Here is a 12820-nt window from a genome sequence, read left to right as displayed (position 1 = left end):
CTTTCCTATGTCATTGAACATGGAGAAATGGAGCCTGTGTTCAACTAGAAGCTTCACTGATACTAACTAACAGTATAGAAGTGGAAGGTATTCTGCATTCTACTGGAGGAGAAAGGTAATCAGCAATATATCTTTAGGTACAAACCCTGTGACCTGTAATGTCGACATGCCTGCAAAATATAGTGGTATAATAGTGGCAAAAATGTTAATGGGAGTAACCAACCACCCGCCCAATATTCTGATACTAGATATGTCATGGGCCAAGGGAAAAACATACTACTGGTATACTGCTAAAGGAACATAACAATATAATGACTCTTAATGACTACTTCTGTATACCAGTGCCCTGTTCAAAACTCATCAAAGAAACCAGTAGATAGTAATTAAGACAGAGACCCCACAAACTGGACAATGTGCATAGTGAAAGATTTTGTATCATTTATCCTTAAATGGATTACCTTCATAAAACCCCTACCCCTTTCGGCTCAGTGTTTTATGTAGAAGAAGAGGATGAAAGATTGGATTATAAGACCATGGTGGTACATGACTCCAAGGAAACAGTGGCTTCTTGATAGAATGGGATTTATGCACATATGAACTCACAGACTATGACAGCATGTACAAGATACCTACGGTACAAGCTAAACAAGTTTTGAGTACTGAGAGGGGGACGTGGACATGGGTTCCCATACTTAATAAAGAAAGTATTTGCAATTGATTTCTGCTGGTAAGGGGGAAGTCAGTTTTCTAACTAAATTGCTGTCTGTCACTGGGAATATCAAGCAGACTCTGGGCCCCATGCCTAGGTATAGTTGGCTAATCCAAAACTAATTATATGTTTTTCTTGTGAGCTTTACTTTTTATTATTTTGGTGTTTTGGACTTCTTGGGGATTTTTGTTTTTCTTTTTTTGTATATTTTAGGAAGAACATGAAGTTGGTTTATTTGATAAGGCAGTGAGGATCTAGAAACATTTGGCAAAAGGGGGAACAGGATTAAAATGTATTATACAAAGACATTCTAAATAAAATAATTTAAAAGAATAAGAGACCATATGTTTGAGAAGTAACAGGGAGGTTAAAGGAGGATTGAGAAGGTTGGGAAGGATATTATGTAAATACAGTACTCACATGAAATTCTGAGTGAGGTAACCCAATCGCAAAAAGACAAACATGATATGTACTCACTCATATGTGGATTTTAGACATAGAGTAAGGATTACCAGCCTACAATCCACACTGCCAGAGAAACTAGTAAACAAGGAGGTCCCTAAGAGAGACATACATGGTCCCCTGGAGAAGGGGAGAGTTTCAAGATCTGCTGAGCAAATTGGGAGCAGGGGAAGAGGGGGGAGGGAGCTAGGAGAAAATAAATAAATAAATAAATAAATAAATAAATAAATAATTACAAACAAGGTTTAAAAAAAACAAACAATCTAATTAAAAATGGACCATGGGTCTGAAGCAAAAGTAGGCCTACCTTCAGTAGCCCAGTCAAAGAGAAGAAGGAGGCATTGTATGAGCAAGGGGGATGGTCAAGTTCATAACAGGGAAACCCACAGATACAAGGGAACCGAGTTCTTAGAAGTTCACAGACTCTAGACTCACAGCTGTGGAGGCCTGGATGGTACCTAACTAGGTCCTCTGTTATGGGCAATGGTTGTATAGCTTTGTCTGTTTGAGGAGCCTCTGGCCACTAGAACCAGTTTCTACTCATGGTGAATGAGCTAGCTTTTTGGAACTTATTTCCTGTGGTGAAATGACTTGTTCAACCTTGATTCCAGGGGGAGGGTCTTGGTCCTGGCCTTACCCTTTCTTCGGAGTGGATGAGGAGTGGGTTGGGGGAGATATGGAGGGGAGTGGGAAAGAGGGAGGGAGGGAGGGGGAACTGTGGTTGGTATATAAAATGAATAAAAAACAGATAAAATATTTTAAAGAGTGTTTGCCATCCTTAGCCATTAGAGAAAGGCAAAACAAACTATTTTGACATTTTGTCTTACCTCAATAAAATGGATACGTATCAGACAAACATGATTTTTGTGATCTCCACAAACTTTTTATTAGGAAAATTTAACTCTATTATCTACTAAGCACTGGATACATATGTACCACACACACACACACACACACACACACACACACACACACACACACACACACACACTATTTATTTTGAAGACAACTTGTTATTATATCAGAATTTGAATCTACCCAGGATTCATTTACTCCAGCTTCTGGAACAGAATATTTAAGGATATGTGCATTGGTTTTTGTGAAATACAGCACTTGTTTTCACTCTACATGGGGATAGTGAAAAGTTAACTTTCTTGGGAACCAGGCCCTTGGGCAGCCTAGTTAATGGTGCCTACTCTGTTTTGCCCTATATCCCTACTTGAGTTCTAAATTTCCACAAGGTGATTTGGTATCCTCTGAAGGATTTAAGAATGAGTTTAAACTCATCAAGTGATTTTACCTGAGACAGCTTTCTTGCTCCACACCTCTTGTTCATTTGTGCAATCTGAAAGAAACAGGTCTTCCTGCCTGCTGCCCCTTTGGAGGTTTCTTTACTCTTGAACTCATTACACGACTTCCTGCTTGGAAAGCAATAACTACTTCTGTGTATAATCTCTCTGTGGTAGAGTATTTCCCAGACTTTAAAAATGCTCTTCGTTATCACTGGGAACAGACTCCTCCACTCAGGACATAGAAAGAGGCAGCACTGTGGACCTTCGAGGGAGATGTCAGGATCACTGAGAGAATCCATCAAGCCGTGCTGACAGGAAAGCAGAAGTCTGGTATCTTTAACAAACATGACAGCAGTTACTGATACTTCAATGGTTGTGACTGAGAAGGAGACACATTTCAGGAGCCCTTGTTTGGATCTCCTCAAAATGTTAGGTGAAGAAAAATCGAAGGAGCCTTATGCTTTTTAAGTCTTGTGTAACATACGATGTTTCCTCTGTTCTCTGCCAGTAGAGAAACGTTCTGTGTTTACAGTCCTTGTAACTGATTCCATCAAATGCTGCCTAATTATACACATTGGGACCCAGTTGATTCCTTAGTCTGTGGACAAAAGCTGTAGATGTAATGCCTTATTGCATGCATTTTTAATTGCTATGGCCAATATGTTTCCAATATTTACTAGCACGTCAAATTTGTTAAGTAACAGTGATATTGAAAATAATGATTGTAAAGAGAGTACCTACCACTCAAAAAGCACAAAATATGTTTTCAAAGAAACAAATTAAAGTGTTTCCTGATTAATTTTCCTCTTCTCATAGCTATGAATGATTAAAAACCGGGTATAATTGATATGAATTGGGCTTTTGCATTTTTATACACTTATTATTTATTTGTGTGTGTGTGTCTGTGTGTGTGTGTGTGTGTGCATGCACGTGTGCACATGCATGTTAGGGGTGGTGCTCTATGATTTTGATTTGTTTCATTCAAGATTCAAGACTTGCTTGGTATTTTATGAAGACAAAGTTTTTCAGTAACTAATGCCCAGCTACTCTCTTTTTCTTATTTTAAGTTATTTAGACTATAACATAGTGATAGACTCATGTTTAACTCAATTATTTTCTTCATCCTAGCTACCATGGAAATTAATGTGATGGAATTTTTACAAGATAAATATCTGTACCTTCCATACTCACCACATTCATTTGGAAAACCACAAGACAAGTCTCCAGAATGAGCTCAAGAGTGTCCCTTCAAGTTGTATGCACAGGAACCTGCCAAAATATTTTGTCACGGTGCCAGTTGCATCCCATTCAGAGCAGACAAGCAATAGTGTAAAGAAATATTTCCAAAAGTGCGAGAGCTTGACATTGCTTTCCCAGACAGAGAGTCAATGACTGTGATGGTAATGGTCATGCTGAAACTCTATAAGGAAGTAAATATAAACCTATCACTTCATGGTATTGGAAAGGGCCTCCAGTATGTACTTTGGCTACTTTGCTCATGTTTGAGAAAAAAAAATTTGTAAGTAAAGTAAGAAACCTGCAAGATAATCTAACTTATAATGGATCAAGTGAAAAATAATTTAGTATAATAATTAATTCATAAACATACAGTACAGAACATGAAAATAATTACATTAAAGATCTATCTACTTATTTACATTTCAATATTTTATTGATTTATAATATATTAACTGTATTAAAATATAATTATAATACATTATAATTATATAAATACAATATAATTAGAAATTATAATATATAAATTATATCAAATATTACACTAAATGTGTATTCATGTTCATATATGATTTTAGTAACAGTTACTTTATTGGAGAAAGGATCTTGCTATTTAGGCCAGGGTTTTCTCTAATTCACAATTCCCCTGCCTCATCCCTCCAGTACTAGCACTACACTCTGCCTCCACTCTCACCATGTCAAATGACTTTCACATGCCAGTCATACTTAGCAATATGACAGACATGGATGGATGTGACCATGGTGTTTCAATTTATGCTATTTTATACACTAGTACTAACATGGGTTAACACAGATGTCATGTCATGATATGACATTCACCTACTGTACTGCCAAAAGTTGTGCCTTTGATGTGTATTTTGAACAGGGAATATTATCTGATCAACCCATTTTAATATTGTAAATAATAATAAATGTCGTTGAGGCTTGGTTTTGGTTCATATGTAGCTGCTACTATTAGAGTTCTAAAATTTTTCTTTTGATAAATTGGAGTTTTAATCTGAACACTGTCATTGATATTTAGAGTCTAAAGTTCCTGCACTGGGGTTGAAAATGTAGCACAAAATGCTACCATTCTTAAAAAACAGATGACTGAGTTAAAGATATTTTAGTGGTAGTTTTTTTTCAATTATCTTATTTTTACCACAGAGGTGCGCTTCCATCTGTCAAATTTACACATTGGAGAAAGGCGATTAACAGTGGTTCTTCAACAATCTTTCTGATTTGACTCATGTTCAACAGTATTGAGAAAATATAGTTTAAAGGTTTATGCTTTAAATTCCTTGATCTGTAATGGATGTAATGTCATATTGCTTAGGTGGTTATGAAAGTTTTGCTATTTCTTCTGAATATATGTTGTACTTACATGGTATTTCTTATGTGTTATGAAAAAGATACAACTAAAAAGACCAAAGTTGCAAATTGTCTGTGAAAGACTGGTATGTCTCTTTGAAAGGGCTGCATCCATATACCTTTAGTAGTGAAGATTTACATACTAGCGTGTGTGTGTGTGTGTGTGTGTGTGTGTGTGTGTGTGTGTGTATGTGTGTGTGTGTGTGTGTGTGTGTGTATACACATGCAAATGCTCAGAACTTTGTATTTAAGTATGAAGAAACTACCAACCTATATAGATCATCAAATTAATGAACCTTAATTAAGGGCAATTATCATTGGGAAGAGTATTACATAATCAATAAACCATTCCAGTTAAGGATCATTATTTTATGGAGACTTGTAAAAATATGGATTTATTTGAAGATTCATGATGCCTTTTATTACTTGAACTGCACAAACAATTTCCATGTGTGTTTGTGTTATAACTTAAGAACATGTCCAAACTCTGTTTTCACTGATACAATAATATTTGTATAGAATATATAACATCAAAGAAAGAATGAAAGGACTATAAAAATTATAATGGTGAAGTAATATTTGTTATTAAATGTCTTTAATGTTACATTGTCAAAGAGAGAAAGGAAGGGGAGATAGGGAAAATCTTGTAAGAGATGAGGGAGAGGAACCATGATCAGATTATATTGTAGAAAAAATATTTTCAATTTAAAAATCAAAAATAAAATCTGTTTCAGGAATGTAATTCCAAGAATGTTTCAGAAACTATAATTAGTTATATGGTAATATACTTATTATTTTTCTCTGGGACATACGTGTGTGTGTGTGTGTGTGTGTGTGTGTGTGTGTGTGTGTGTGTGTATGTGTGTGTTTTAAAACCTTTTGTTTTCAATATACTCTAAAATCAAATTCCAGAATACACACAAAAAATGCTAATGTCATATCCAAGATGTTTTATGATTTATTTTAACTGAAGATACATTATATTACCATTACACAATCTACACAATCCTATAATACATTGAAAATATGAATAATGTGATTGGATAGTAAATGCAGTGTTGTGTCTGATGAAAACACACACACACACACACACACACACACACAAAGAGAGAGAGAGAGAGAGAGAGAGAGAGAGAGAGAGAGAGAGAGAGAGAGGTATTCCTTAACTCAGTTTCTGAAGATATTGGTGACTGATAGCTCTCCAATTTCTCTGTGTTGAAGTATTTCTTTCTAAAGAATACAAAAAATATACTCAATCAAGATGAAAGCATTTTCCCAATTCTAATATCATCCAATGTCTTATATGAGTCTTATAAAGAGACTATACCTGTTTGCCCGAGCATAAAGAACCGTCTCAAGTTCACACCTGCCTGACTGTCCCATTATCATGCTTTACTTGCATATAATTTACTCTCTCCCTCTCTCTGCCTCTGCATTTTCCATTCCACTATAACTGTTGGCTAGAAAATATTCCCTAATAAACTTATTATAATGATGGAGTTTGTGTTCTTAGGGACCAACTTACAGTAATAAATATGAAATTGCTAATATTATAGAGAAAATTACTTTTGTGTTGAGATAGATTCCTCAGAGTCATTTATGTGCTAAAAGATGGAATAAACACCAAAATAATTTAATGGTCTATTACTTTTTTTTCTTTTTCTGATTATTGTTGCTACCATCATTAAGAAAATATGTAATATGACTATTTTCAAGGTACAATATTAGGCCTTTTAACTTTCAAATGTTTTGAATGTTCAAAATAATCCATGATGTAGGTGTTGGTGGAATATAAATCTTCCTTTTATAAATTAGAAAATTAGAAAAGCAATTCTCCTTCCACTCATAATGTTTCTTATTTTATTTTAATTTTATATTAAATTTTAAGCTGTCTGAAGGCAGGATGGGTACCCAATCTTTTATGAAGAGTACTATCACCTACCATGATAGATGGCTGCCAGTTGAAATTATTTCCCAATTTATTCTAGTATAATAGAATCTCAGGCGTCAGAAATTGAAACAAAGCCTCGAAGAATCCAAGGAAAGTGCATCAATTGGCCAACCACTTCTTCAGATTCTCCTGAATGTCTAGCACTGCAAAGTCCTGCTTTTCCTATTATAACTCCCTTTTTCCTTTAGAAAGAGATCTTTGGCTCTTCTTTTTAGTTTCTTTTTCCTGAATATGACAAATAACAACTTGTAACCAACCATCCCATAAACAATGGCAAATATCCATTATCCATTGAATAACCAATACCCCATCTCTTGGGAATATGGGAGTCATTACTAGATTACTTCCTACTGTTGCAGCCATTGGAATCTTTGGGAGAACTTTGAGGCAATCAGCATAATAGTTGGGTCTTGGCTGGAATAGTTTGTAAGGCCAGACTATCTTAGCCAATTGTCTTGAAGCTGTTTTGGGTGCAGAATTATGAGGAGACTATAACAGAGGCATTTTGAAGTGCTGGATTACCTAGGCCATCCAGTTTTATTGGTGGCTGGTCTCTTTGTCCTGACAATACATAAACTTTTAAAGGTAGCACACATATCTGTATTAATACAAGTATAAAATGTGTGTTGTACACAAGTTAGCTTAAGATGATTTTTGTCTTTATGTGTCTTGTAGTTTTTCTAGATTTATTTATTTATGTCCATAGCCAGGATTTTTAGGAAGTCTTGCCCAATCAAACCAGATCAACCTGGAATGAACTCATAGCTTCTTATTTCCTGTGGAAGTAAAAGCATAACTTCTTTCTCAAAGTAACATACCTTTTGACTCCCATTTTGCAGTCAAGACATTTTTAAAATATATAATTTGGTTTAATATAGCAGTTTTTACAATCTAATATGTCTTAACAGCTGTTTTTCCTTCATCAGCAATCAGAAAATCTAAAGATGGCACAATAACATACAAGATTGAGACTCTCTGTGTATTTCCCAACTTTATGTGTCTCATTATTATTTATTTTTATTTTACTTTACTCATTTTTATGGACTTTATTATTTTTAAACTATTTTTAAATCTATGACTGTATTTACTTTTTCTTTTATCTTTCCCAAGCCTATCTATACTGTTCAAACACACTGTAACTCACTTAGAGGTTTGTTTTTTCTCTCTGGACATATCTTTACTGGGCATCTGCATTCTTCTTTGATCAAATGAGATGAATCTTAAACTATTATGTCAGTTTAGTGGCACTGCACAGCTTAATGAATGGATCTAGTACATGGTGGTTGGTGGCTGGCTCCATCCCACAGGCAGCTACCAGGAAACCAGTCTCTGTAACCCTGCAGGCATGAGAGTCACATGACTAGAAAGCTGCATTTGGCTCTGTTTTTGTGTGTTTAGAACCCTTTTAAATCTTTCTCAGGTCTTATGTGGATGTTGGTGCCGGATGTTCAGGTGTCATTTATAGGCAGACTTTTAGGTTCCCCACATCAGCCAGTTCCCAAATAACTACACAGAGACATTATTATAAGTGCTTAACTTAGGATTGTCTCCAGACAGCTCTTACAGCATGAATTAACACATTTTTATTAATCAATGTGCCTGTTCCAAACTCTCATGTTTATACTTACCATCCTGCTCACTCTATGTCTCGTTCTTGATCCTGTCCTTCTCCCCTGCATTCTCTTTGCACTGAAATCCTGCCTAACCATCACCCAATCAGCTTTTTATTAACAATGAGAGCAACACATCCCACAATGCACAGAAGGATTATTCCACAGCACCACCTTATGCAGCACTGGCTTCAGAAGTACTCAATAAAACATATCACAATAATAGATGTGTGCTTCAAGTGTTTGACCACCATATTATTCACTCCTATGTATTATGTCCACTGTGAATTCTATCCTTGGTGGTGAACATAATAGAACTTTAAAAAATCTGAGGTATCAAAAGCAGCATAGAAAGGTGGGAAATTACCAATACGGAGCCAGGTAGAAATACAAGGGATTTTAATAGGGGAAACAGCTTTACTTACAGAACGACCTAGCCAGCCTGCGTGGCAGCAGTCTGTACAGCAAGCCAAAAGCGAAACCGAAAGTGCCCAGCCAACTGACCACCTCTCACTCTACTTCACCCTGACCACGTCCTCACAGGTGTGGTCAGACACACCTATAGCCAGCCCCTAAGTAGGCATGGCTACCGCTTCCCCTACAGCATATTCCAAACAAGTGGAAATAATTGATTTAACCATATATTTCTATATAAAAATTGAGAGACTTTATTTTGTATCTTTTTTGTGATAGAGCCACTGTAGCTATAGGTACCAGAGAATGCACTAGAAGATGAACATTAAAGAGCCTGTGAGATTCAGTTGTTTGAGCTATGTATTTTTAGTAAATTTGTATATTTGAAGTGATAACATATCCAAGAAGGACTAAAATGATTGTATCAAGAAAATAATAACAATTTACCAAACTGTGCTATTAAAGTAATATCAACAAGATTTCCATCCACCTTCTTTAATTTCATAGGAAACTCATGTAGAAACACAAATGAAAAAACAAATCACCACAGAAATAAGAGATGTTAAATGTGTCACCCAGCTTAATTTAAACTGGTAACATTGTATACACACATCAAAACCGTCTACTGTACCCAAAATTATCTGTAAATATATTTGCCTATAAATAATGTCAGTAAGAAAAGAAGAATTACTGGCATTATCACTTGATTTTTGATTGTCTCCTGAAAACAGATATTTTTTTCTCAGGATGCTAAGAAGCAGAACCCATATGCCTAGAACATGGTTGCATTTGTCAACAGGGATTAAAGAGAGGCCTGATTGGCTCTCCTCTGTCAATAGAGTCAATGCTTTAGTTAGCATCTTTTTTTTTTTTTTCTGGTTTTTCGAGACAGGGTTTCTCTGTGTAGCTTTGGAGGCTATCCTGACACTCACTCTGAAGAGGAGACTGGCCTTGAACTCACAGAGATCCGACTGTTTCTGCCTCCCCAGTGCTGGGATTAAAGTCATTCGGCACCAATGACTGGTCCTAGTTAGCATCTTAAGTCATGCCATAAAGAGTGAGAGAAGCTCAGCTCACTTTTAAAGGGAGGACTAAGATCAAGAGTACTGGGGGAGACATATTAAAAAAATAAAAATAGATAAATAAAGGAGACTAGGAAATCTCCTGGATAATGAAGATAAATGTTACTGCTTTTAGTCCCTCCAAAGAAAAGAGGTATTTTTTTTCTTTTTTTAGTTTCAAAATGTATCCTTAACAACTCATTTCAGACTTACTTGGTAGCTTGGAAGAGACTGAAAGGGTCTGCAAATAAGAGCATGACACAAAATAAGAATATCAAGTCAATGAAAACATTGAGACAAAAACAGAAGGAATAGGTCTGTTATCTATTTCATTTAACCTGAAATGGGTACACAAAACAACACATTTAGGAGAACTTATAACACATCAGAATGCTTGGGGATTCATTTCTGTGATGATAATCTTGAAGCTTTAACTGAAATAACAATATAGTCATAGAATACCTGAGAACATTAGCAGAGATTTGGCATGTATTATATACTGAATAACACTATACAATAAACAATATAAGCTTAAACACCTAACTTTATTTATAAATGTCTGTCAAATGCTTAGCATTGCCAGGCAAGTGGGTATGGGGCATGGTGGTGCTAGAAAGCATTTAGCTAGAGACTGTGATTTGCCAGTACAGCATCAAGCACTTATTGGGCCAGAACATAAAGAAAAGATGAAACAGGTCAGTTCTCAGGTGAAGACAAACAGTGGAGATATTATTGAAGGGGGAAGAATGGGTTTTGTAGGTGACAGTCACACTTTGATTTGGCCTGGCTTAATCTGGAAGCAGTGACAGTTCTTACACAACAAAGTGATGACAGCTGGATAAGCAATTTGGGATATGGGCAGATATAAGATTTGCAAATTTGATTTTCAATGAGCACTTAACCCTACTGTACATCATTTCCATTTCAAGCTGCAGGAAATTTTACTGGCTCCATCTGCACATGAGCCATCACACCACAGTCTCCATACTGGTGCTCTATTCTCCCTCATCTGTGTGTCTCATGAATTTTCTGTTATTCTTTGGACAGATAACACATCATTTCTGTTTTATTTCAGCAAACAATAAGGCAGTTAGTTCCTGTTTCTACCTCTGTATGTTTTCTAAATCATAACATGATGGGCTTCAGAGAAGTGTGATTGAGTTTTTGCCTCCTCCAAAGAAAGACTGAGAGACATTATTTGATTCCATGCAGACCTTTAAGCTTCTTGAGAGCAGGAAGACAGTATGCAGTCTGGCCGGCTTTTGAAAGGTTTCTCTAAAAATCTAAGCAAACCATGTGCTGAAATTTCTTCTATTTTACTGCTATCCTTTCGTGGTGGAAATTACTTTTGCTCTTAAATTCCTTAAATTTTAGCTTACTATTTAGGCACAAGAAATCATGAATCTGAGAATTATGCTAACTCTTTGGGTAGATTGTTAAATTCATATATCCATGTGTAAGTAGGGGCCTTTTGTACTTACCCAATAAAACTGTAGAATTCAAATTTATATTAGCTAAACTGTTTTCAAAATGCCTCTTTTTTATTAAACTGATAATTTAATACTGTTGGAGTATTATAATACTTCAGAATGTAATTTCATGTAGCCTTCTAGTGTATTTTTATCCTCATTGAGAGCTTCAGTTGTGCACATGTAGATTTGGTGGTTGCCTACTTCTACACACAATTTTGTAACATGATTTTATTTTCTGTTTCTTTCCCAGTCTACATACCGGAATCGAACCATGAGCCAAAGTCTCAGCACAAGGGACAGAAAAGCAATACATACTCCCACCGAGGACCGTTTTAGATACTCCACAGTTGATCAGACAAGTCCCTACAAGAACATCTGCCAACTCCCGGGTCTATGTCTAAGCAATTTCTTGAAGGACAAAGAATTAGGAGGAGTTATGAAACATTCAAGGGGTACTTATGAAGCCACCTCAGAAGTGACACAGAACTCGAGGACCACTGTGGGGCCAAGCTTTCTGAAGCCAGCAATGAAGACAGAAGGGCTTTCCATGTCCCTGGAGAAACCAAAGGAGCCAGCATCTCTGTCCCGACAACATTCGACCTTCACAGGCAGGTTTGGACAGCCACCCAGAGGACCTATCTCCTTACACACATACAGCAGGAAGAATGTTTTTCTCCACCACAATTTACATACCACAGAGTTTCAGACTCTGGGCCAACAGGATGGATAGTTAGTCCCTTGCCCTGTGAACAATAGAGATGGCTACTGTTTCGTGTGCCACTTAAGAGTGGTCATGTTCATTTTTCTTGTTTTATTTTTAGCTGTAAACAAAGACTTATGGGCTTTTTTATTTTATTTCTGAGGATGGGGGTTTGAGTATGCTGACTTACTAGGTTGAATTGTGCAGAAGATTTTGATCTCTCTATAGTAATACACATGTATAATGAGTGGAATCATCTTGCTGTCTTACATAGTCTATAAGTTATTTATATTTTTTCTGAATCACTTGCTGGTATGCATTGATATTTCAGAAGGTAATGTCAAATTGCTCTGTTTATGGTGTTACTATAAAGTAGGTTAGAGGAATGAGTATAGGAAGGAACTGTACAGTTTTAGATTAAATAGTTGCTAGAAAGAGCAGAAAAGACTAAAGCTTATAGTAGATGGTGTGTTTGTTAGTGGAATGAAGCTTGTGCGCATGTAACATGAGATACCTTTGTCTCTCTATTACATACATTCAAG

General features: G+C 36.1%; 1 protein-coding gene across 2 annotated transcripts in view; it reads left to right on the top strand.

The window, feature by feature from the left end:
* Ccser1 (coiled-coil serine rich protein 1) overlaps positions 1–12308 on the top strand; it is a 978554-nt gene extending 966246 nt beyond the window's left edge. For both annotated transcript variants that reach the window (XM_035448756.1, XM_035448755.1), the window contains exon 10: positions 11829–12308. In XM_035448756.1, coding sequence (XP_035304647.1) covers positions 11829–12308 — 480 coding nt within the window. The remainder of the gene's footprint in view (positions 1–11828) is intronic.
* Positions 12309–12820: the final 512 nt, after the last annotated feature.

The sequence above is a fragment of the Cricetulus griseus genome, chromosome 8 (genome assembly GCF_003668045.3).
Source record: "Cricetulus griseus strain 17A/GY chromosome 8, alternate assembly CriGri-PICRH-1.0, whole genome shotgun sequence".
In the NCBI taxonomy this organism is placed as follows: domain Eukaryota; kingdom Metazoa; phylum Chordata; class Mammalia; order Rodentia; family Cricetidae; genus Cricetulus; species Cricetulus griseus.
Note: the sequence above shows the minus strand (reverse complement) of the source record. Positions and strands in the feature narration are given on the sequence as shown.